The sequence below is a fragment of the Podospora bellae-mahoneyi genome, chromosome 5, assembly GCF_035222275.1.
Source record: "Podospora bellae-mahoneyi strain CBS 112042 chromosome 5, whole genome shotgun sequence".
Classification (NCBI taxonomy): domain Eukaryota; kingdom Fungi; phylum Ascomycota; class Sordariomycetes; order Sordariales; family Podosporaceae; genus Podospora; species Podospora bellae-mahoneyi.
Genome location: NC_085884.1, coordinates 2561106 through 2583399, shown reverse-complemented (window position 1 = coordinate 2583399; position 22294 = coordinate 2561106). Strand labels below are relative to the sequence as shown.

The 22294-nt window shown below is 52.7% G+C and overlaps 12 protein-coding genes across 12 annotated transcripts; 5 read left to right on the top strand and 7 right to left on the bottom strand.

Annotated features, from left to right (window-relative positions):
• Nucleotides 1-274: 274 nt before the first annotated feature.
• Nucleotides 275-1896, bottom strand: QC761_512410 (uncharacterized protein; the record flags this gene model as incomplete). Its single annotated transcript, XM_062880408.1, has 2 exons — nucleotides 1340-1896; nucleotides 275-1279 (listed from the first exon to the last, which is right to left on the bottom strand). The coding sequence occupies exons 1-2, from the start codon at nucleotides 1781-1783 to the stop codon at nucleotides 275-277; spliced, it is 1449 nt and encodes a 482-aa protein (XP_062731121.1). The 5' UTR covers nucleotides 1784-1896.
• Nucleotides 1897-2398: 502 nt separating this feature from the next.
• On the top strand, nucleotides 2399-3067 carry QC761_512400 (uncharacterized protein; the record flags this gene model as incomplete). The annotated part of the gene is made up of 1 exon (XM_062880407.1): nucleotides 2399-3067. One exon carries the CDS (start codon nucleotides 2399-2401, stop codon nucleotides 3065-3067), a length of 669 nt encoding a protein of 222 aa, XP_062731120.1.
• A 198-nt stretch (nucleotides 3068-3265) lies between these two features.
• QC761_512390 (uncharacterized protein) lies at nucleotides 3266-4254 on the bottom strand. Its single transcript, XM_062880406.1, has 3 exons — nucleotides 4073-4254; nucleotides 3780-4010; nucleotides 3266-3720 (listed from the first exon to the last, which is right to left on the bottom strand). Exons 1-3 carry the CDS (start codon nucleotides 4121-4123, stop codon nucleotides 3376-3378), a joined length of 627 nt encoding a protein of 208 aa, XP_062731119.1. The 5' UTR covers nucleotides 4124-4254; the 3' UTR covers nucleotides 3266-3375.
• Nucleotides 4255-4867: 613 nt separating this feature from the next.
• Nucleotides 4868-5524, bottom strand: QC761_512380 (uncharacterized protein; the record flags this gene model as incomplete). The annotated part of the gene is made up of 1 exon (XM_062880405.1): nucleotides 4868-5524. The coding sequence occupies one exon, from the start codon at nucleotides 5522-5524 to the stop codon at nucleotides 4868-4870; it is 657 nt and encodes a 218-aa protein (XP_062731118.1).
• A 1605-nt stretch (nucleotides 5525-7129) lies between these two features.
• Nucleotides 7130-8268, bottom strand: QC761_0081440 (uncharacterized protein; the record flags this gene model as incomplete). The annotated part of the gene is made up of 2 exons (XM_062872849.1): nucleotides 7130-7596; nucleotides 7659-8268. The coding sequence occupies 2 exons, from the start codon at nucleotides 8266-8268 to the stop codon at nucleotides 7277-7279; spliced, it is 930 nt and encodes a 309-aa protein (XP_062731117.1). The 3' UTR covers nucleotides 7130-7276.
• A 10-nt stretch (nucleotides 8269-8278) lies between these two features.
• On the bottom strand, nucleotides 8279-9456 carry QC761_0081430 (uncharacterized protein; the record flags this gene model as incomplete). Its single annotated transcript, XM_062872848.1, has 2 exons — nucleotides 8508-9456; nucleotides 8279-8443 (listed from the first exon to the last, which is right to left on the bottom strand). Exons 1-2 carry the CDS (start codon nucleotides 8691-8693, stop codon nucleotides 8279-8281), a joined length of 351 nt encoding a protein of 116 aa, XP_062731116.1. The 5' UTR covers nucleotides 8694-9456.
• Nucleotides 9303-11128, top strand: QC761_512360 (uncharacterized protein). Its single transcript, XM_062880404.1, has 3 exons — nucleotides 9303-10030; nucleotides 10095-10852; nucleotides 10902-11128. The coding sequence occupies exons 1-3, from the start codon at nucleotides 9668-9670 to the stop codon at nucleotides 10942-10944; spliced, it is 1164 nt and encodes a 387-aa protein (XP_062731115.1). The 5' UTR covers nucleotides 9303-9667; the 3' UTR covers nucleotides 10945-11128.
• Nucleotides 11129-11132: 4 nt separating this feature from the next.
• Nucleotides 11133-12818, bottom strand: QC761_512350 (uncharacterized protein; the record flags this gene model as incomplete). Its single annotated transcript, XM_062880403.1, has 1 exon — nucleotides 11133-12818. One exon carries the CDS (start codon nucleotides 12816-12818, stop codon nucleotides 11133-11135), a length of 1686 nt encoding a protein of 561 aa, XP_062731114.1.
• Nucleotides 12819-13235: 417 nt separating this feature from the next.
• QC761_512340 (uncharacterized protein) lies at nucleotides 13236-13862 on the bottom strand (the record flags this gene model as incomplete). The annotated part of the gene is made up of 1 exon (XM_062880402.1): nucleotides 13236-13862. The coding sequence occupies one exon, from the start codon at nucleotides 13860-13862 to the stop codon at nucleotides 13236-13238; it is 627 nt and encodes a 208-aa protein (XP_062731113.1).
• Nucleotides 13863-15251: 1389 nt separating this feature from the next.
• On the top strand, nucleotides 15252-15758 carry QC761_512335 (uncharacterized protein; the record flags this gene model as incomplete). The annotated part of the gene is made up of 1 exon (XM_062880401.1): nucleotides 15252-15758. One exon carries the CDS (start codon nucleotides 15252-15254, stop codon nucleotides 15756-15758), a length of 507 nt encoding a protein of 168 aa, XP_062731112.1.
• A 1918-nt stretch (nucleotides 15759-17676) lies between these two features.
• Nucleotides 17677-18777, top strand: QC761_512330 (uncharacterized protein). The gene is made up of 2 exons (XM_062880400.1): nucleotides 17677-18282; nucleotides 18336-18777. The coding sequence occupies exons 1-2, from the start codon at nucleotides 17719-17721 to the stop codon at nucleotides 18702-18704; spliced, it is 933 nt and encodes a 310-aa protein (XP_062731111.1). The 5' UTR covers nucleotides 17677-17718; the 3' UTR covers nucleotides 18705-18777.
• Nucleotides 18778-18956: 179 nt separating this feature from the next.
• QC761_512310 (uncharacterized protein) lies at nucleotides 18957-21361 on the top strand. The gene is made up of 2 exons (XM_062880399.1): nucleotides 18957-19961; nucleotides 20015-21361. Exons 1-2 carry the CDS (start codon nucleotides 19117-19119, stop codon nucleotides 21228-21230), a joined length of 2061 nt encoding a protein of 686 aa, XP_062731110.1. The 5' UTR covers nucleotides 18957-19116; the 3' UTR covers nucleotides 21231-21361.
• Nucleotides 21362-22294: the final 933 nt, after the last annotated feature.

Genomic DNA, 22294 nt, shown 5'->3' with positions numbered 1-22294 from the left:
TTGAGCCCTACCGTAGGGCTGTGTGGCAGCCCAAGTCAATCATTAGAGGTGGCAGAGACCAACCCCATTGGCTCCTGTGTCAATATTAGCGAGATGTCGAACATACAAGCACACCATCACGAGTATGTGGAAGGGTCAAACCATTCCGAAAGTTCCAAAATAGCTACTATTACATGCGTGAACCTGCTGCAACATGGGTATCTCTGTTTATACAACAATTCCTGGCTGTGCCGCAAACTCCAACTCGTATCCCCATCCATCCCACGATCATTCATCACGTTGCTGCGTGGCCGGTCGGGCCAAACGTAGAGTAGTCCACCGTCACAAACGCCCTGTCGACCTCTTGCAACCCCTCATAGCAATACTGCAACGTTTCGGCGATATCGTGAGCCGTAGGCAGTGGCGTGTTTTCATCCAGCAAAATGTCCAGCTCGACCCAGACTCCATCCCCTGCATGGTAGGCCGTGAGCGATTTGAACCCCTCCACGACTGGCGAAAACCGAAAGGCGAGATACATCAGCTTCTTCTGCAGCGCATCGCCCACATTGCTTCCCGTCAACCTGCTGATGTTGCGCATACACGTCTCTGCCCAGTCAACAATCACATACAGCGCCAAGAGCGAAGCACCCGCGGGATCAAGCCACCAGCTATGAGCATGCACTCCCACGAGCGGGAAGAGCAACGAGGCAATGTTGAAGTAGACATCCGTCTTGCAGTCCTGAACCAGTGCCTGAACTTGAGTTGTCTTGATGTGTCGACATGCAAACCCGATCAGGCCTTTGATGATTGCATTGGCCGCCATGGCTGCGATGGCCACAGCTGGGAGGGGAGCAACATCTCTATCACCGCCAGGCAGCAGCTTGGTGACAGATTCTTCCAAGATTTGAACGAATGAGACGACCATGATGACACTGAAGACCAGAATCCCAATTGGCTCCAGACGACGTCGTCCCACGGGATACTTCACCTGCAGGGCCTTGAGACGCCAGGCAACGACGCGGTTGGTGCCATAGACTATAAGCGTACAGAAGAGATCGAGTGCCGAGTCGGCAGTACTTGCTGCCAGTGAAAGAGACGGACTGAACTTCAAGCTGATCAGCTTCGCAGCCAGCATGAAGATGTTGGCCAAGAGGTTGATGTTGATGGCCCAGCGGGCGTACTTCTCGTCTCGGGCACGCTTCTCGCGGTGTTCGGGTGGTAGAAAGCAATCAATGGCGCCGCGGGAGTCTTGGAGGGGCATCCGTCGTTCGGGTATTCCATCGCCGTCAGCGTCCGGGTTCTGTGTCGACGGTTTGGTGTTAGCTCTGGAGCTTAGGCTAAATCAAAATTGGAGACGTACCATGCTGTCAATGACGTCGTCGGCGACGGCGTAGACCAGGGCATCCACTTCCAGCCACGCATCCAGTGTATCATTTTGGGCCTCGTAAAAACTTCGTACCTTCTTGTTCTTTATCCTCTTCAGCTCGTCGTCCGACCGGCGACACCTTTTATCCATCTTTTCAAGGTCGAACCCCCGCATGCCATCAAGGACCCTACGCTTGAGGTCGTCGCGCCGATGCTCGGCGGCCAGCAGTGCTGCTTCATCTTTGAAGCCCGTGTCTCTCGTTATCCTCGCTCGGTCGGTGTGTCGGGCGTTGGGTGTCTCTCCATGGGGAGGGAGGGCAGCTTCTTCATCGTCGTCTCGGTACCCGTGGGCTGGAGGGCGTCGTTGTCGCGGAATGGCAGGCCAGCTCTTGTGGTCCTCGGTGGCCCAGTTGATAGCGCGTGGGCGTCGTCCGACCATATTGACGGGTGTCACTGCGTAGTGTATGTGATGAATTGATTGAAGTTCAGATGGGATCTGGAAGATTGGCTTGGCAGGGGCTTGAATTGCTACCCCAAGCTCCCGGGTCGCTTCCTGCTTCCTGCTGTTGTTCGTCCATGATCGTGTTGACGATGATGTACTGTGACGTCATTCCCTCTCTGAGTCAACCACACTATCCTTGGGCCCACACCCTATTACCCCACAAAAACCATCTGCTCCAAGGGTTCAATTGATATCTTGGCAGCTAACCCCCCTCAATGCTTCCCCTCGAACGATATCCTGTGGCATGCAGGATCAGAAACACAAGTTTGATCACTTGAGATGATAGTTCATATGGGCGGAATCGGTATCTGGTCTTCCAGTGGAGAAACAACACCACCGGTTCGACAAGTGGCGTGGTCCAACACCATAACCGGCCCCAGAGTTCAACATCTCTGGGTGCGATGGAACCGGCTGCCCAATGTGCCATCACCAGCGACTCGCACTTCAATATGACCCGACTCACCAAGCCAACACATCAATCCCCTTTCGCCGACACCGTCTCCATGAATCCCTCGTTGATCTGTTTCTCCTCATTCCGTAGCACCCACCGAGATGAAGCTTCTACCGCTCCCCCTCCTCATCACCATCACCACCTCCCTCACCACCGCCCTCCAAAGAACCACCCACCCCGACGGCTCCATCCACGTCTGGAACTCCCTGGACAACTTCAACGACGCACCCCCGTCATACAGCCCCCTCGAAAGCCCCCCTACCCAAATACCCATCGCCCGTCCCGCCGCCCCCAAGAAACCCTGCTGCCTCAAAGGCAACAAATGCTCCCGCGCCCTCGAGGCCCAATCCGCCAAATGTTTCTGCAACAAGCACACCAAAACAACCTGCAAAGGGCCCGCCGCCATGGGTCCCTTCCAAAAGTCCTGCTGGCACAAGCCCCCAAAAGCTAGACTCGGCTTGTTCACGTTTCGCTCCCGCAGCTCCCTCCCATTCTTGAACCCCATGATCGTCGTCTGTCTAACCATGATACAGACAAAAGCCCCGCCTCCACATGTCGGCAATGACCGGGGTCACGACATCGAGTCAGAGACAAGATACCCCAATTACGAGTCTGATGACTACGCCTATCCGTTCAAGCCAATGTGTGGCCCTCCAGGGTCACCATGTACGATCGACAACTTTGTGGACGTGTGCTGCACCAATGTCAATGGGTCTGTGGGCTGCTCGTTCCCATCGGGGGATCCTCAGTTTGGGACTTGTTTCTTGTGAAGGGTTGATGTCGTCAGCTGCCCATTTTGTGTTTAGTACTTGTCGTTACCCATGCCAAGCAGTGACATGACAGGCCTCGGGGTTGTAACCTTGGGGCATGGAGGCTCCCATGACCAGATGGCAACAAAGCTCAGACAATGACTCGAATAGGCAAACGTAGCACCAAGTAAAACAACAAGGGCCACGCACAACATCATCTTGCGATATCTCTCTTCTATGCAGATTGCCTCCATCTACCTCAGATCGATTGACATTGTATAACCAGTCATCTCTCGCAACCAAAGTTCCTCCCGCCTTTCTCCTCTTGCTCAGCAATCAACCGCTGGCTTCGCGGCAATGACGCTAATGCCAAGCTCATCTCCCTGGATGCCGCGGGTCCAGATGGTCTCATGCGCCGAATCACGCGTCTCATGCTGGCACCCCCTGACAATAGCTGTGGCATACTTGGCAAGGCTCTTGCAGTGCGTGGTGTAGGTACGCCTGTTGTTGTTGCACCACATGATGGCGCTGTTGTAGCTGCAGCTGATCTGTCCGCAGTTGGCGGCGCCGGCACCATTCGAGCAGTATCCAGGGACGCTCTGGAGGTAATTGATGCCCTCAGTGATGTGGGAGGCATCGGCATCACCAACACCTCCATCCCAACACTTGAGCAACTGTGGAAATTGGTGAGAATGTGGCCCGGAGCCATGTAAGAAAGGGGACAGAGGCTTACCGAAGGGGTTGGGACATCTTGGGTGTCATCAATGTTACGGCTGCTCAGAGAAAAATCGTCGGTAGGCTGGGGAGCAGTAGCCCAAGTAAAGCCGGGATAGACAGAAGCAATGCTCTGCTCGATGGCCTGGAGAGAGGGGCCAGTGAAGTTGACCATGGAGCCATTGGCGACGACCCGGCCGGTCCAGGTGATATCGGCGGTGATCAAGCCTTCAAATGAAGCAGGAATGGCCTGTTTTGTGGAATTAGCGACTCGGTCGTTCGACTCAACACCAGCGTAACTCTCCGACCGACCTTGACTGAGGCCGCAGCCAGCAGCATCCCGATGACATGAGAGGCGAACATGGTGAGGATTGATGCTTTTGATAATTGGGATAAGCGTGGTAGGTCAGTTTCAATGGTAGGAGAAGAGAAAGCTGAAGATGGGCAGGGAAATAAAAAACGTGAGGCAGGGCTGTCGCAATAATTCTCCGCCATCGGTGCAGGTGGTCTCCGAAAGGAAGGAGCGATGGTTTATCTGCGACTTGATGGCGGCAACCAGCGCATCTTATCGTGGACCATGCCTTCCTTCCTCACACTGCTCTTATGCACAAGTGCGCCGGCTTCCGGTGTGATATGTCGGGAAGGCATCAGCATAATGGCCATGGACTTTGAGAATGCACATCATGAAACTCGAGGTCATGCTGATAGAAGTAATCACTGGTGTTGAGGTGACCCAAAGTGCGATCGGAGTTACACATAACTTTGAGATGACGAGTCGGCCACAAGATGGCAGAGAGATGGAGGCATGTTGCCGCACCGCACTTGCACAATCATTCACAAAGGTTATCTGGCACACCACTGCAGTAGCACATCAATGAATCACGGTCAGGTGTTGAAGAAAAGGTAATTCATTATATCCCCATTGCTTCGTTACTATGCAGGCTTCATGTTCCTATGGTCTGCTCCAAAGACGGGAGAGAAATTCCAAGCGTAACCGAGACTCCTATGTATTCCCAACTCCGCACAGCTGCCCATATCAAAGCCCTACCAGAGAATTTGTAAAGTGAGGATGAGGTCAATATGCTCGCGAGTCAACGAAATAAGGACCTAAATGGTGCCATCATCCTCGTCCTGCTCCTCCAGATCCTCCTGCTTGATAGCTTTGATTCCATCAACGGCAATCTTCTCCAGGTGGGCGACATCCTCGGGGCTAACAAGCTCCTCGACATCGTCCTCCTCCTTTTTGGCCTCAGTGACGGTGGATTCATCCTTGACCTCGGACTCCAAGTCCTCCTCCTTGGCAGCAGCAGTCTTCGTGTTAGCAGCCCCGACCTCAGCGGTGGCTTTGGCAGCGGCCTCGGCCTTGATCTTGGCGGCGGCGCGACCACGAGGCTTCTTGACGGGGGTCAGGGTGGGTGTAACGAGGTTGATGGGAGTATTCTCACTGCCCTCGGCCTTCTCGCCATCCTCAGATGTCACCATATCCTCAATCTTGGGGGTGGTGGTGGCAGCCTTGGGCTTTCTGCCACGGGGCTTCTTGGTGGGAGTGGCGATTTCGGCATCGGCATCGCCCTCGGTTATGGCGGCAGCAGCACGCTTGCCCTTGGCGGGGGTCTTAGTAGTGGCCTTGGTCGAAGCGGTGCTCTCCTCAGCAACAGCAGCCTTGTCAGGGTTGGCGGCCTTATCCTGGGCATCGATGGCGAGAATCTTCTTCTTGAGGGTGCCCCAGGCGTTGGAGGCGGAGCGGACATTGGTGAGGCCCATGCGGGAGGCAACAGCAGGGTAGTCAATCTGTAAGAAAGGAGTGTCAGCACTGCTAGAGAAGTAACGGTGTGGTGAAAGAAAGAAAGAAACGTGCCTGCAAAGAGGTGATGTCACTGTGGAGCAGGACAAACATCATGAGGCGCTGTTCACGCTCAGAAAAGCCCTCAGGGGCAGCGGGAGAAATCTTGGTGTCAGCCATTGTGGTTGAGCGGTGGTTGTTTGTGAGAAAGTGTGACAGATGTAATGAGAAGTCAAACTGCCTGTGGAAGAAAGAGAAGTGTCAGTGTCAGTGATTCACTGTGAGGTGAGAAGTCCAAAGATGTGTCCTATGAATGAAAAGCAAGGCCTCAGGGCTGGAAGAGATGAGTGATGTGTGGAGGAAATGTGATAATACCCTTGTCACCTTCCCTCGGATGTGGATAACGTCCACGAGATGTAGGAAGCAAAGATGAATAATTAAGCATAGATGACAATGATAATGACAGTGGTGGAGGTGATGCGACTTACTATGAGGCTTCAATGCGAAGCTTGCTTGGAGATCTGATGTGCGTTGTGTTGGGCAACAGACTTGCACAAAGCTCGAAGCGGGAGGGATTGGTGCGGTGTGTGGTGGAAAAGGACGAAAGCAAGCCTAAGGATGAGAGGAAATAATTCATAGACACCAGAGCAGCACTAAATTGGTGAACGAAAAGTGTGGGCAGAATGGCAAGTGCAGGGGCCCCGAGGGTGTGGATGACAGGGCTTGATAAGAAGAGTCTGCTGGAAGTGAATGGGATGAAGGGCCAGGGCAGTTAATGGCCCAACAGAGCAGACAGACAAGTGATAAGAATGCTATAGAGGGTATTCATCGAGGTATACAAGAACAGTCTTTGCTACCTAAGGCACCTATTGTGCTGGAGGCTCAAGGGAACCCTATTCACAGATCTTCAAACCGTAGTCCATGTCTGCAGTTCCTTGACCACACCCTAGCTGGGGGCCGACGACACCATTGGATCGGCGAGATCTGGGTTGGCGAGAACACTGGGTCGGCGGAGTCACTGGGTCGGCGGAATCACTGGGTCGACGACATCATTGGGCTGAGGAGTACTCACGAGGCACCCATCTAACAGGATATAAATAACCATTGAAGAGAAAGTTGATAATATGGAAACAGGATAATCTCCTTCATTTCACTTTAAAAGTCAATGTTTGCATATACCCAACCATTGCTTCGTTTTGCACCGTGATTCTACCACAACGATAGGTACCTATTATGCTACTGCTTCCAGGCACTGGAAACTCCAAGTTACCCCAGCCGGCTATTGCCCGAGAAAATCTCCACCATGACATGGAATGTTCCTTCATGATCTACACCCAATCTTTGTTGCTCCAGGCTCGAGATAAGATGAATAAGACAGGGCACAGGGTTGTCGCAGTTTCTGTGGGCATCCTACATATCTCATACATGATATGGTCTAGCGCTAAAACTAATTAGGTAGAAAAAAGATCCCTAAGGTTCCAGTATCAAGCAATCTCTTATCATTCACAGAAGAGCAAGTTACATGAGCTGGCCCAGTGACACTGACGGCGGCGTGTTTCCTAGCACACAGACACATAAAGGTTACTCCAGAGACAAAATCAGATATCCAAAAAGAGATCTTCATTAATATAGCCAGAAGAAAGAGAAAAAAAGGCCAAACTACCTATCAAGACATCACAGTACTTCTGACAACGTAATCCTCTGCTCAGTTGTCATATTCTCGTGTCATCAAATCAGTTAGCCCTCAGCCTTCCCTCAACCACACCACCGGGAACGCCCGGGGCCCTCCAAACCTTGACCAACTCCAGTCCAGCAGCGTCAAAGATCTTTCTGAAGCCTTCCTCAGTTCTTTCCTTGCCACCCATGGTCATAACGGCATGATCCATCACGGCCGCTGCAAAGTCGGCCTCGCCAACCTTTTGCGGCAAGATCATATCACAGACCAGGACCCTGGACTGGTTGTTCATGGCAGGTACGATCTGCTTCAGAATCCCTGAGGCAACGGCGTCGGAATAGTCGTGCATGATCATCCGGAAGAAATAGCCCTTCGCTCCTGTTGAGCAACTGAAGTCAGCAATATTCATAGAATCCACCAGGACAATGACCCAGACTTACCTTTCACAGGCTGTTCCTTTGTAAAATCATGTTCCATCGCCACTGCTCCCTCGGGCAGATGTTCAGCGGCCAGAGCACAAATGTCCTTCCGTTCCTGCAACACTGTGTTCCTAGCACCCAAGTCTGGATGAGCAGCGAGAATCTTGGACAACACCACTCCATGGCCACCCCCGACATCAACCAGCTCCTTGATCCCCGCAGCATTCTCCTCGTCGCTATTTTTCAACAATGAAAAGTCAAAATGACCCACGGGCGGGACGGCAACATCGATGCCGGCCAATCCCTTTTGGAACTGGTCCAGCTTCTCCGGGTTCTGAGCCATGATCTGCCAGACAGACACACCATCCTGCTTTGCGTTCCATGTGCAGGGGTTGTGGAGGGGATCATCGGGTTCGCGGGCCGCAGAGACCTGGCCGTGCGCCTCGAGATAGTCGTCAAAGTTGTAGGCATGCTTGAGGTACTGGTCATAGAGGGCAAGGAAGAAGTAACCGGCCGGCGAGCCAGCGCGGTAGACAAGGCTGAACTTGCTGTGACCGTAGGCAAGGGTGGTGGCAGAAGGCTGGAGCAGAAAGCCAGTGGCCACGAGAATACGGGCATCGCGCTCTGCCATTCATGGTCAGTCACATAACAAGGTCGAGGCTGTCGAATCTGATAAACAAACCGAGGAGAGATTCTTGGGCTCCGGTGGCCTTGGAGAGACCATCGAGGGAAATGGTTCCCGTCTCGGGGATGGCGTCGAGAGCTCCAATCTTGATGAAGGTGCGGGCAGCAATCAACTCGGCCATCTGTTCACAAACGACAAAGTCAGCATATGATATCTGGTGCAGATGAGTAGTGACAGAAACTCACGTTTAGGCCATGATAGGCAGGTGTCTGTTCGGCAGTGATCAAGGTACGCTGGAGGTCCTTCGCCCTTGCGATAATGTCGGTGCGGGCGAGATGGCCGGCAAGACTGGCGGAATTATCATAGGCGTTGGCAGCTTCAGTCAGCTGTTTGACGAGATCCTGGACCTCTTGCTTGGTGGGTAAAGCCATGGCGGAGTTGGAGGTTGCACTGAGGAGCGGTTGATGCGGCAGCTGGTAGCAGAGAGAAGGGCGGCCCAATGGATGAGGTGCAGCGGCATGTTAAATACCTAGCCAATCCCATCACCATGTCGCGATATCTTCCACAAGGGGCTACCGGGGATGATGCTCACATACCCCGCAGTGCCTGGTCCAGGGTCATGAAGCTACAGGAGGACAGAATATCGAACAAAAGTACAAACCGCCTATGATACTATTGCGATTGGTGCGGGGGTTCAACTGAGGGGCCGTGGTCGTCGAGAATGCGGGGGTCGCAGGGAGGAGAGCAGATAGGCTGTTACACACCACAGATTAAGAGCAACACAGTGGAATTGGCTAGTGGAAGTCATGAAAATCCCAAACATCCTGTCGGCCCCGGGACCCAGACTGTCGGGTCGTCCATACCTGTTAGCAGCAACCGGACTTATCTCTGCCCTGGTTACACAAACGAGGGGGGTTGGGGTTGTGCATCTCAGCCCCTTCTCATTGGTCAGTTCGCTGCTATTATTGCAGTGCCAGGGAGGCACATGCTGGCGGGGGCGGTTCGGCTGAGATGGTCTGTTTCTGCGACATCACGGAGGACGAAACAGAAAACAAAAAAGAACAAACCCGACCCGATCACATTAGCGAGCCGTGGATCAGCGACGCACCTATCAGCCGAGGGACAAACAGGACCGGGGCGATGTGTCCCGATGGATTGGAACCCGGAACAGCCGCCAGTCAGTGAACGGCTGGACAAAGACCTACCCAGCACAGGATGCGAAAAAAGCTGCATGTCACCCACCCTCAAGACTCCCAAGGTCCAGGCAAGCCACAGGAAATCTGAGCGCCCCTTTGGCCCTTTGGGACACCTGCCATTACTCTCTTCCCCACCTTTCTGCTTTTCCATCTGACACGCATCATGATGATCCTTTCTTCCCTTCTTCGTCGTTGCGATTGCCATCAAAATGCCCTACACAGATCATGACGACGACCCAGCCGGCTTCGGCTCCGGCCACGATCAACGTCAAGACAAGGGCAAGCACCTCGCGACAGACAAGACCGATACCAACGAACAACAGTGCGACTTTGACGAGCCCGGCATTGCGCCCTCGCTCAATGAGAGTCTCTCGGCACCCACTGCCACCGACACCGATAACGACAGCATCGAGCCCGACCGGTGGACAGACGATGAGGGATATGCGGAATCAACATCGACACGGTATTTGAGCTCCATCGCATCTGACATTCGGCGCGGCGTTGAGGAAAATGGGAGGCTTTATGCTGCATACGGCATGCACAAACAATGGCTTCCCATTGACGATGAGGAGGTATTTTTGCTCTGCAGGTGGTATCTGCATGTTCTTTCTGACAAATCGCCGACGCCCTGCACAGCTGGACCGCAATGATCTCCAGCACTACAAGTTCACCCTCCTCCTTGGCAACCGCCTATTCATTTGCCCCGTGCCTTCTGACCCGCAAAAGATTCTCGACCTTGGCGCGGGCTCTGGCATCTGGGCCATCGAGGTGGCAGACATGTTTCCGTCGGCCCAGGTCATCGGCGTCGATCTCGCGCCTACCCAACCGAACCTCATCCCTCCCAACCTCAGTTTTGAGATCGACGACATCGAGAACGACTGGCTTTGGGGGGAGAAGAAGTTTGACTTCATTCACGCAAGGGAACTAATCATGGCCATCCGGGACTGGCCGAGGCTCTTTCGCCAGGCCAAGAGGGCGCTGAAGCCGGGGGCATACCTCCAGCTTGGCGCATCCGTCCCACTGTTCTCATCCGACGATGACACTCTGCCCAAGGATAGCGCCTACCTGGAGACGGCGCAGATCTTTTTCGACATGTCCGCCAAGGTCGGCGTCTCAGGGATGGAGCCGTTGAGCTGGACAAAGTATCTGGAAGAGGAGGGATACGAGGATATTGTGCAAAAGATGTACAAGATTCCAACCAACCCCTGGCCAAAGGATGAGAGACTCAAGAGGATTGGCGCCCTGGAGTTGACACACTACAGGGACGGCATCATGAATGTCTTTGCACGGGGCTACAAGGACATCCTTGGCGGTGACGAGACTTACTTTCAGGTCTTGATGGCCAGGGCAAGAAATGAAGTGGTGGACCGCAACATGCACAGTTGGGTGCCCTAGTAGGTCGGCATCATGTGGCCTTGATGAAATGAGACACTGACCGTGGAGTAGCTATGTTGTTTATGCCAAGAAACCCGGCACTTCGTCATGAAAATTGGAAATACGAACCCAAGTTGACGCATTTTTGGCTAGGCTTTTGGCGTCCTTGCATGGTAGCATTGGCAGGCGGCTCTCTGGCTCTTACATGAGCATAGCATACACAGCGTGGGGCACACGGGATGAAACAGCATTTGACTCGTTTATTTGCCTTTCCAAGACTATCTTTGCTGCGACCGTTTCTCAACCTTCCGTCTTCTGCTTGGCCTTCATGACAGCAAGGGCCTCCTTCCTCTTTTCGAAATTCCTTATGGCCTCTTCGTGTCCGTCCCACCATTTATTGCTGCGTTTGATGTTCTCGCGGTGATTTTCAATCTCTCCCTGCAGAAGCTGTATTGTTTTGGTACAATGTATCGGCACGGTAGCCATGAAGCCTTTTATCTCGTCAATCGCTTTCTCATAGCAACCAATGGCATAGGCTCGGTTGTGGAAGCTGGCAGTGTTGGCGCTTTCATCCTCGACTGGGAGCTCCTCCATCCCAGGGCATAGCCTCTCCGCGTCCTCCTTACTCATTTCCAAGACTTTACGGAGGAGCCCCAAGTTGTTTTGTCTTTTTTCGATGTTGTCTTTGATGTATTCCAGATTGGCTTCATTGCCGAGGAGACCAGCTGCGAACATCTCGGCCTGCTCCACGGCAGACTGGAGGTGCTCTTCCTCGCGGGCAATATCCTGCCTCCATTTTTGCACCTCCCACAGGATCCAATCCTCCGGCTTCTGGTTAAACATGCTAAGCTTGTTCCCAGATGGAAACCGCCGGTCTCTCGTTGCCTCTGCATCTTCCAGCTCCTTTTTTGATTGCTCGATGATTTGCTCCTTCCGCCAAAGTTGATACCTCGCGATCCATTCTTCGTCTGGTGTCTCGGCCGTAGCAATCTGTCGCCTCAAAAGCAGAAAGTCGGGCCCATTCCTCTCCTCCACCCTTTCCTTCGCTTGCTTGACCTGCTCACATATGTCCTTCGCGCGCCTCCTGAGAGTCTCCATTGCCGCAAGCCGCATCGTGTCCAGCTCAAACGCCTCGACATTGTTCGCAAATTGTTTGCCCGGCCACCCATACTTGAAAAACAACTGCTTCACCCCCGTCGGCCAGTCTCGGCTCGACCCATGCTCATACACCCATGGCACCTCCTCCAAAGTCTCATACTCCCTGAGTATATCCCTCAGCACATCCCCTGCCGGCCTCGAAGGCATATCATCCCACACATTCCTCCCCTGGCTCCCGCACCCCAACTTCGGATGATAATGTTTCTTCATCTTCTTCCTCGACCTCGTTTCATCATCACTATCCCGCTCACTCCCCTCATCCTGACTACTGGGCTCAGAATCGGACTCGACCTCCAAGTCTTCCACCGGCGTCAACCCCAACTTTGTATCCCCATGCCTCGCCCTCAGCGCCTTATCATTACTCCAGTCATCGCACTGACTAAAAATGCCTATCCGATGCCGCCTGGAATCATAAAACAGCACGGCCGAGTGGTTACAGCACAAGCTAAGCGGCGTCATCCAAGGGCGCATCTGCTCCCGGCGGTCGTCGGCGTAGAATGTGTTTCTGGCGTCTTTGACGTCGCGCTTGTTGCGAAAGTCGGCAAAGTACCCGCCATGGTAGAAGTCGTGGCCTTTGGAAGAGACGTAGGGCAGGACGGTGTAGAGGTAGATGATTTGGGGTGTCAATTGGAGCTTTTCGAACAGGGGGAGGAGGCGAGTGAGATCGTGGGGGCCCGGGTGGAGGGATTTTGCGGGGAGGTATTGCATGTGGATGAGGGTTTGGTAGATTTTGAGGAGGAGGGAGGAGATTTCGCTCGCATTGGCGAGGTCCTGCGGGGTGAGTGAGGCGGTGATGGAGGCCATTGTGAGGGTCGTTTTGGGGGCCATTTTGGTGATGATGGACAGGACCAAACAATGGAGAGTTTGGTTGTGAGAGTTGATGTTGGATTGGAAAAGGCGACGTTCTTGTGGGCGGGAGGTAGTGTTGTTGTTTATAAAGATGAAAGAGAATCCCTGCTTTTAGGCAGTGGTGGACACGATTGGAGGATGCCCTTGAAGAGGACAGGGGCTCCAGTGGAGAGGACAGGCGCTAAAGACCGATTTTGCTGGGCTGCATTCAGGCAGCAATGGGAGCCGAGGCACGCATCCCTGAATCCCAAAAAAAAGGGGGGGGAGGTAAAAACAGTGTCATAGCAACGGTTAAGTCTATTTACTTTCGAATATTCATCATGGCTGTTATCTGGTATCATTTGCACGAGGAAATCCACCACCCTCCCCCCTTGTCATCATCAATTCATGATTAGCCTACTCCTGCACCCCCCCAGGCGCAAGTGAGTTCACCGGCCCCGTCGCCTCCACCAACTCCAGCTCGGCAATATCGTACTCCCAACCCTCCAAAGTCGCAAAGTTCGCCACCGTCGGCTTCACCCACCATGGCACCCATCTCTCATTCCCGGCCTGTGTCACCTCCCGGACAGCAATCCACCGATACCCATCATCACTCGCACCACCAATGTCAAACCTCAAGAGGTTCCCATTCGTCCTCCAATTCCGGTACACAAAGCCGTTGCCCGCCTCCTCCGGTCGATAAGAGTACACCAGCCGATAGGCCGAATCAAAACCTTCTGCATTGGACAAGCCATAGTATCCAGGTACAGGAGGAGGATGGGGGTTGGTCGGCACAACCAGGAGCACCTTAGGTGCCGTTGATGTGAGGGAAGTGTTCAGATGGATGCGGTTGAAGTGGTCGGATGGGTTGTACGGCGCGTGAGAGACGCCAGGAGAAACATATGGGATGGAGAAGTTGCCGCGGAGGCGCTGGCCGTTAATCACAGAGTTGCCGGCCACATAACGGAAGAAGTAGTCCTTTCCTTGGGCGCAGGCTGAAGCGGCTAGGGAGATGGAGGAGAGAAGGAGGAGTATTGATTTCATTGTTGTGGTTAGATTTTTGTCGTGATTGGATCAAGACTCGTGACTTTCAGTGTGGCTCTTGAGAACAGAGCAGAGATGAAGTGGAAATGGAAGTGGCCGTTGGCTGAGTATTATATACCACCAGGTATCTTCATATGTCCTGACCCGGACGTCGTCGTTGGTGGATAGGATGGGTAACATGATTTAGCCCTTCACCTTGCCATTGGCCAGCGCGTCACCTGATCTCGTATTCAACTCTGCTCACTGCGCCTGTTGGCCGCATACGGCATCCCGATGCCGCACCGGCCAATCAACTCCACCAAAGCAACGTTAGGGCTGAAAGCCATGCCGTTGGAATCTTTCCGTGCTTATCCCGCTTTCAACGTTCCGTGGGTGGAAAATACGGGCCTTGGCCTGCGTCAATATTGACAACACCATCACCACCAGACTGTCACATCACTAGAATGTCACGCTCCGAGTAAGATAACCTGACTGGTGCCTCAGACCAAGTCACTAAGAGTAGAATCCTGGTCCACATCTTGAAATACTTGAACCGCTCAACTTTCAAAAATATTTAATGGGTGGTGGGTTGTATCGTGTAGTCAACCAGACACCATGGTTGAAATCTCATGACAGCCTTCACGAAACGGGTGCGTACTGGTAATAGTATGGGCTATTTGTCAAGTTAGCGACTCGTATTCAACTCACTTGACGCCATGATATGAACTATTGATTCAAGTCTCCCAGATGTAAAAGTGGCAGAATGTCGCCAATATTTCTGATTGGCTGTTCATGCTTGTGCAAGGCTGAGTGCAACTGAACATGGCTGACCGGAGCTGCCTTGGAATTTTGCGGGGTAATTGATATCCTCAACCTAGAAGGCGAGCAACATCAGGCAGCTGCGTGCTTGCCAGAACCATGGATGCCGCTCGCCACGATGTCAACCAGCCTCTTGACCCCTCTTGAAAGGAAATACAGCTCTTGAGGATTGCGGGTGAGTTTGAAGGCCGACTCAATTGCCACCTCGACACAATTGCCTTGGTCCAAGATGTGTCTTCGTTCACTACATTGTCTTATGTATGGGGCGACCTCCGCCTGACTGTGACTGATCCTATTCTCGTCAACGGTGTCCAAGTCAACATCACTTCAAGCTCTACATGCGGCCTTGAATTCTGTCAAGACACATTGGCAAGCCGAATTTCGCGACAGGGACCCCGCCACGCTCCGGCTCTGGGCTGTTGGCATCGGCATCGACCAAAGTGATAATGCCAAACGCGCCTCACATGTTCAACTGTGGTCACCCTCTACGCATCAGCCGAACTCGCCATCGGCTGGTTAGGCACAACTGACCCGGATCGTGTAGCCAAGGCACTCAAGTGCATCGTTGGCCTCAGTCCATTGTTCAAGACCATGTCCGAAATGAGGCCCGCTGGCGAATGGGAGGGACAAATAACAGAAAAAGACTTGGCTTGGCTTAGCTTTCTATTTCCTCATCTCTGCGACCTAGACCCGACCGACACGGAACATCCCGCCCCCGGTCCAGGAAACACCATCTGGTCTGCCGTGTGGCTTTTGCTGGATTTGCCTTATTGGTATCGGATATCGATCTTTCAGGAAGCGGTGCTCGCAGACCGCTTGTTGCTGGCCTGCCCGCTTGCAGCTACACCATACTCAATGCTGGAACACATTGCCGATGCTGTCCGCCAAATTGATCGGTGGTGCTGCGGTCATGCCCCGAGCTTCTTCCAGCGGAGGATTTGGAGGACCATCTTCAAGACTCCACCCCGTCAGGAGAAGGTATACACCATCCAATATACACGAAACAGGAGGCTTACCTTTGCCAACACCTCACAACAACCAGGCCCAACCGAGAATGCAAGAATGACAGTCTATGACCTTGCCTACGCCGCTGCCTAGCTCCAGGCCACAAATGAGAAAGACTATGTCAACGGCATGCTTGGTGTAACCGGCCTGGCTATCAACCCGGATTGCACGCATGACAAGCCACAGTATGGCCCATGGACGGAGTGGGTAAGGACATGGACAAGACTACCAGTCCCAAACACACCAGACCCCCAATTTCTGTGAACTCAAGTTTCTCTTTATGGCAGGTATCGGCTTCTTTGACTACCCAGCTGGCTGTCCAACATGGGTTCCCCACTTTTCCGGCATAGCGAAAAAGCCCCTTGGTACTCCCCCATGGCTGCTTGGTAACGTTGACCAAGGTTTTGGGCCTGTTCATGTCTTACCCGGCCTAGCCGACGGCTGCTTGAAAGTCTTTGGTCGGATGGTTCAACAGATCATGGATGTGCTTTGCTGCCTTTGCCCGATTCCAGTAACCCCGAGCGTTCGTTGCCGTTAAACAGTTCCGCTATTTCGACAGCCCTATTGCGCTTCATCGTCAAGTTTGTCTCTCAATACCGGACACACAGCAGCAGAATCCCATCCCTTCTTACTATCACGCGCGTACTTTTGTGTGACTTTACCACGCCACTCAGTGACGTCGTATTCTTCAAAGGGCATCGGACAATGTTGGCCATACTCATATCAGCTTGAGCCAGAACTCAGCCAACCTACCCGACAGACTTTTCGGAGCTCGGTGGCTCTTTGGCAGAGCAGTTAGGGAACGGACATCAACATTCAACACTCTAAAATGGATAATGCAAAACTTATGGACAGCCTCTGAGATTCAACAAAGCAATTTTGAACCGAAATTGGAGTGGTTCAGGGTGAACTGGGACGACAGTCATCACATCCTCGGCTTATTTGGTGAGATTGGGTATTTGATCCAAGGAATGGTTCCTTTTCAGGCACAAGACGGCCATTGGGGATGTGCCTCCGAGGTTCCCAGGCCGGTGATCTTGTGTGCGTCTTGCACGGAAGCAATGTCCCTATCATACTACGCCCATTCAAAGGCTCCTCAATCCAGTATCATCATGTTGGAATTGTCCCTTGCTCGGCTTCATGAACGGAGAGGCATCCGCTTCGGATTGCCGCCATTTGCCATTGTTTGAGGTTGATGAGACAAGATGAGCATCGAGAACATGGTTGAAGTGCAGGGTCTTGACTTGGGCCTTTCAAGACATCGCCCTCTCGGACAAGACCGACATCTCACCAGCCCAATCTGATCATACGGATATTCGTCCGTGTCCTGAAACGTGATAGCGGGTCCAACGCGTGGCAGCAGCCCGATGGCCCCGTGGCAGACGGTGCCGGCAGCCGGGGCCTGACGATTTCAGGCTAAATGTGTTAAAGTCGAAACCTCTGGCCCTCCTCTTGCGATGTGACCCCCCGCATTCCCTTGGGCGGGAAACAAGCCACCGCAACACACAACCGGGTACCAGGACCAAGCTTTCACGAGCGGCAGTCGAACGAAATTGGGAAAGCGGATCTATGAGGCTAACAAGGTGTATGCTCCAGAATAGTTCTTCGCGGGTATTCTCCTGGGATGTAACCTCGTCTGCTACCACTGTGGATCCACACTCCGCTGGCAGGCTGGCCGCATAACAGACTAATACTTCTCGAAATATTCTCGATTGGTGGGACGACCGGCGTCACGGGTTGTTTGTTGGGACAAATTGGCAGAGGAATACAACTCGACGACTTTTACCAGCACGATAAACTCCGTACGCGAGCTCGGCGGAGCAACGGAATGCTACCAAGGGTCGTGGAGGGTGTACGTCATGGTATCAGTCGCGATGGGGACCGGCAATATGTCTGGGGAAGTCAATGCAGATCGTGGTGCTTGTTTCCTCACCCTGACATGGCCGTTTGGAGTATAAAAGGGACCGCTTGCCTCGTCTACATCTGATTTATTCTTGGATAATCTGCAGCTGGAAAACAACATCCCGGTCAACTACCGCAACAAACAATCACCATGTGGCCATCACCAAAGAACGCCTTTCTCCTCCTGCTCGCCCACTCCCTGGTCGTCAGTGGTTCGCCTATTGACGTTGAGGAAGCCGAGGCGGCTGTTCTCGCCAAGCGCCAATGCCCCCAGATCCACGTCTTCGGTGCCCGTGAGACCACTGTCGCTCCCGGTTTCGGCACCGCCGGTCAGGTTGTCAACCTCATTCTGCAGGCCTTCCCCGGTGCCACCAGCGAGGCGATCCAGTATCCTGCTTGCGGCGGTCAGGCCAGCTGCGGCGGTGTACAGTATGGCGAGTCTGCTCGTCAAGGCACCAACGCCGTCGCTACGGCTGTGAACAACTTCCACACCCGCTGCCCCAACACTCAGATCGTCTTGGTTGGCTACTCCCAAGGTGGTCAGATCATGGACAACGCCGTCTGCGGTGGGCCGGATGCTGGCTCCAACATCAACACCACCACCCCTCCCATCTCCGCCAGCGCGCTCAACCAGGTCAAGGCGGCCATCTTTATGGGCTCTCCCAGATATGTTGCTGGTCTTTCTTACAACGTCGGCACATGCCAAGCTCAGGGTGTAAGTTTTATCCAGATTCACGAAACAAGAGTGGTTGCTAACGTGGAAACCAGTTCGCCGCCCGCGCCCGCGGCTACGTCTGTGGCTCCAACTCGGCCAGCAAGATCCAAAACTACTGCGACAGCGTCGACCCGTACTGCTGCACCGGCAATGACCAGCAGGCTCACCAGGCCTACGGCACCAAGTACGGACAGCAAGCCCTCACCTTTGTCCGCGCGAGGCTGAACCAGTCCGGCGGCGGCACCACTCCCACCAACCCTACCACTCCCGTCACGCCTCAGCCCACTCAACCCAGCAACCCGGGCGGCAACTGCGCGGCTCTTTGGGGACAGTGCGGTGGCAGCGGGTGGAATGGGCCAACGTGCTGCAGCCAGGGGACGTGCCGTGCTTCTAACCAGTGGTATTCCCAGTGCTTGAACTAGGTGCAGCTGGAAGGGGGGATGATTCGTGTAAATAGTTATGAGAAAATGTAAATATTGATGCTCATTGTGTGTATTGGCTTTGTGACCGATAACGAGGACGAAAAGGGGTTGTATACACAAAAGTGGAATGATGCATAGGACGTGTAGAACAAAGCAATGCATAAGGACTCAGGCCTGCATAAGCTCACCAACTTTAGCCCCTTTTCAGCCACCACCTATGCATGCATAACCTTTTAGCACAAAATCTGCCTAACCAAACTCGCCCGATTCAGCTGCGATTCTTTCGAACCCCCGCTTCTTTTCGCCCTCTTCAGCCGAGGTTCTCATATTTTCTCCTGACACCTTTTATACAATCTGATTTTCTTTTCCTGTCTTCCATCTCTTGCCTGGATCCTGAAAAGAAAAAGATGGAATGCCCGAGTTCCTAAACAAAAACATGCCCTACCACGGTGTGACCCCTCACCTGGTCCCCTTCCTGCCCTACATTGAAAAGACGGACGATTCCCCGCTTGACGGGGCATGGAGGCCGGCGGATTCGCTGTTGAGGCCGATAGATGTTGCCGTGATTGAAGGATGGCTGGGAGAGTGTGACGGGAGTCATTGGTGTCATTCCCAGAGTCGGAAACAGAGATCGAAACCTGCTTGGGTGGTGGATGTTAAACGGAGGTGTGTTGTTGCTTATAAGAAGGGGGAGTATGTAGCGCTGAGCTATGTGTGGGGTCCGGGCTGTGACACTGGGTCGATTTGTTTGGTCAAGGGGAATTTGGAGCAGCTGAGACAGGGTGGGGGGTTGGATAAGGTGGGGGGTTTGCCGAGGACGATAGCTGATGCGGTGAGGCTTGTTGGGGAGTTGGGGGTGGGATATCTCTGGGTGGACAGGTTGTGTATTGTGCAGGATGATTTGGAGAAGGGGAGGCAGTTGATGGGTATGGCGGGGATTTATGAGGGTGCGTATTTTACACTTGTTGCGGCGCAGAGCGCGGATGCTAGTGGACCGCTTAGTTCGAGGCCTTTGCAGAGAAGTAGAAAGGGGTTGTGGTGGGGGGCGTTGTTGACGTTGGCGCCTGGGGTGGGGTTGATTGGAAAGAGAAAGGAGGAGGGAGATACGCCTTGGAGACGGCCGGTCAATAATCGGGAGGCGATGAACTCTCATTCTATTGACTTGTTGCGGACGGTGTGGTTCCAGAGAGGGTGGACCTTCCAGGAGTACTTATTCAGTAGGAGGAGGGTGGTGTTTCATAACAATACGGTGAACTGGTGGGTTCTCTGAACTCTGAGAGTAGCCGAAAGATCTGGCTGATAAGAACTAGGGAATGTCTGTGTGTGTCTTTGCATGAACATCAACAGCGTCTGAGCTCCATTGCAACCAACACACTTCTTTTCTCAAGGCTAGACCATTGGCCCAGCTTTCATCGCTTTGCTCGGCTCTCAGCACTTTTTGCCCCAAGATTCTTAACATTCGCTGAAGATGTCCATGACGCGTTTTCTGGTGCGGGAAATCATTTCGCAGTAACATTCCCCGGCGGACTTATCAGTGGTTTACCTGGGGGCTGTTTCTTTGATGCTGCTCTTCTATGGCAACCCTATTCGCCAATGGAGAAACGCCATCCTTCGAACCAAATCCAAATGGGAGAAGAGGTATTACCGTCTTGGAGCTGGCTGACCTATCGAGGTAATGTACAAAGCGAGAGCTGGGCAGCAGGCTGGAGCTACCTTGCCACTTCGCAACATGAGGGTGGATGGCAAGTGTTTCCAACAGTTCACTGGGAACACTCTGAAACAAAGGACAGTCCTCGGCATCCCGCTTCTTCCCTCGAGACTCGTACACATATCCCTGATAGCGAAGATTGGAAAGAGTCAGACGGCCATTATACCCACCCATCTATACCCGACACGGTTTTCTCCCGCCCGATCCCCCTTCCCCGTCCTCACCAGCCACAACCAGCCGTCGCCCAACGATCACGCTACCTTCACTGCACATCCAAACACACCACCTGGACCCTCCACCCCAAAGCCTACCACGCTTTCGCAGGTAACTGCGCCATCCTTGCTCTTCTAGACCAGTCAGGAAACCTCGCCGGACATCTCAGACTCAATACTTCGGAATCAGACATCCGCCACCACATCCAACCCAACCCCGTCGACCTCATCGAGCTCTCGAGAGGACAAGCGGAGCTGCAGCCTCAGTCATCCGAGTCTGCTCAAACCGAAAAGGAAGAACGCCTCGACATGCTCCAGCGAGACTTGAGCTTCCCTTTCCCGGTGCCGTTGATGGAAGAGTTGAAAACGCGCAAGGCAAAAGAGAAGGAGTTGGTGCTGCATCCACTTGCTGATGTGTTTGATGAGTGGTCACTTCCGCTTTGGCCAGAGGCGAGGAACAAGGGTCTTTATGAGTTTTATAATATTATGTGGATCAAGTGGTTGGATGAGGAGGAAACTGTGGCTGAGAGAGTGGCTGTTGGGAGGATAGAGAAAGGGGCTTGGGAGGGAAGAGAGACTGTGGTGAGGGCCGTAATTATTGCTTAGTGGGAACGCTATTCTTAGTACCACTCTCGTGTTTCTTTGCCCGGGTTGTCTAGACTTCGCGGTTGTTATCCATAGGTACCTATTGGCCCTTGAGTCCTCGAAAGTAGTCTCCCTCCCTCTGCTTATGCCTCGGCCCACATACCAATATGTGCTTTCTGTGAGTCGGCGTTTTACTTTTCCTAAAATACTGTCGGGTACTCAGGGTAGTTCCCAAACGCCTTGACGGCCCTATTCATTCCAAATTCAACTCCACAGATGCCCCAATAGTCATAAAGGTTTATTGAACAGATAGATATACGGTAATGGGGGTAATGGCTAATTATACATATAAAGCTACCCCTAAAATATAGTCTAACCCAGGGGTGATAACTTTACTTTCTAATAAGTATAACCGCTTAATTTATCTACTTAAATTATTCGATACAGCCCTATATTCTGGTATTGCCTTTGGGGCCCTGTATTCTACAGGGCTCAGATAAACTGCAAAATACACAAATAAAAGCTGTATTTTAAGACTGTTTCTTTTGAATGATCGTTAAAATTAACTTCGAATTATATAAAAGTTTTCATTCTTAAACTTCATAATCATAATGATTATTTTTAATTTTCAATTAACGTATTTGATAAGCGAGCGGATCGGACAAGCGAGTGGATCGATTTCCACTACCTTATTATAACCATCCTCAATTGCAAAACAATAATACTATTAACCTACTACAATTACATCAGAAACAGCTAAATCAGACTCTTCTGCAACCTCCTAGCACGTACGGATATTATGGCGAGGCTTGCCACACATACTACAGCACTGAACCTTCGTACGCCCCCCCCCCCTACACTACCACCACCCTGCTCCTTTCTTTACGCCACCTCTCCATCCATAGCCTTCTAGTCTAGTAGATCCTGTGTATCTTACATAGTAAGTAATCCTCTAAGCTATATACGTGTTTTTTTACTCTCCGGTGCTTACTTAGTGCCTCGTTCGCCTTACGGAGCGAAAATACTTTTAATTAAAGGAGAGCTACTTAGTGTATTATAATTATTATACCTTTAATAAACAAATC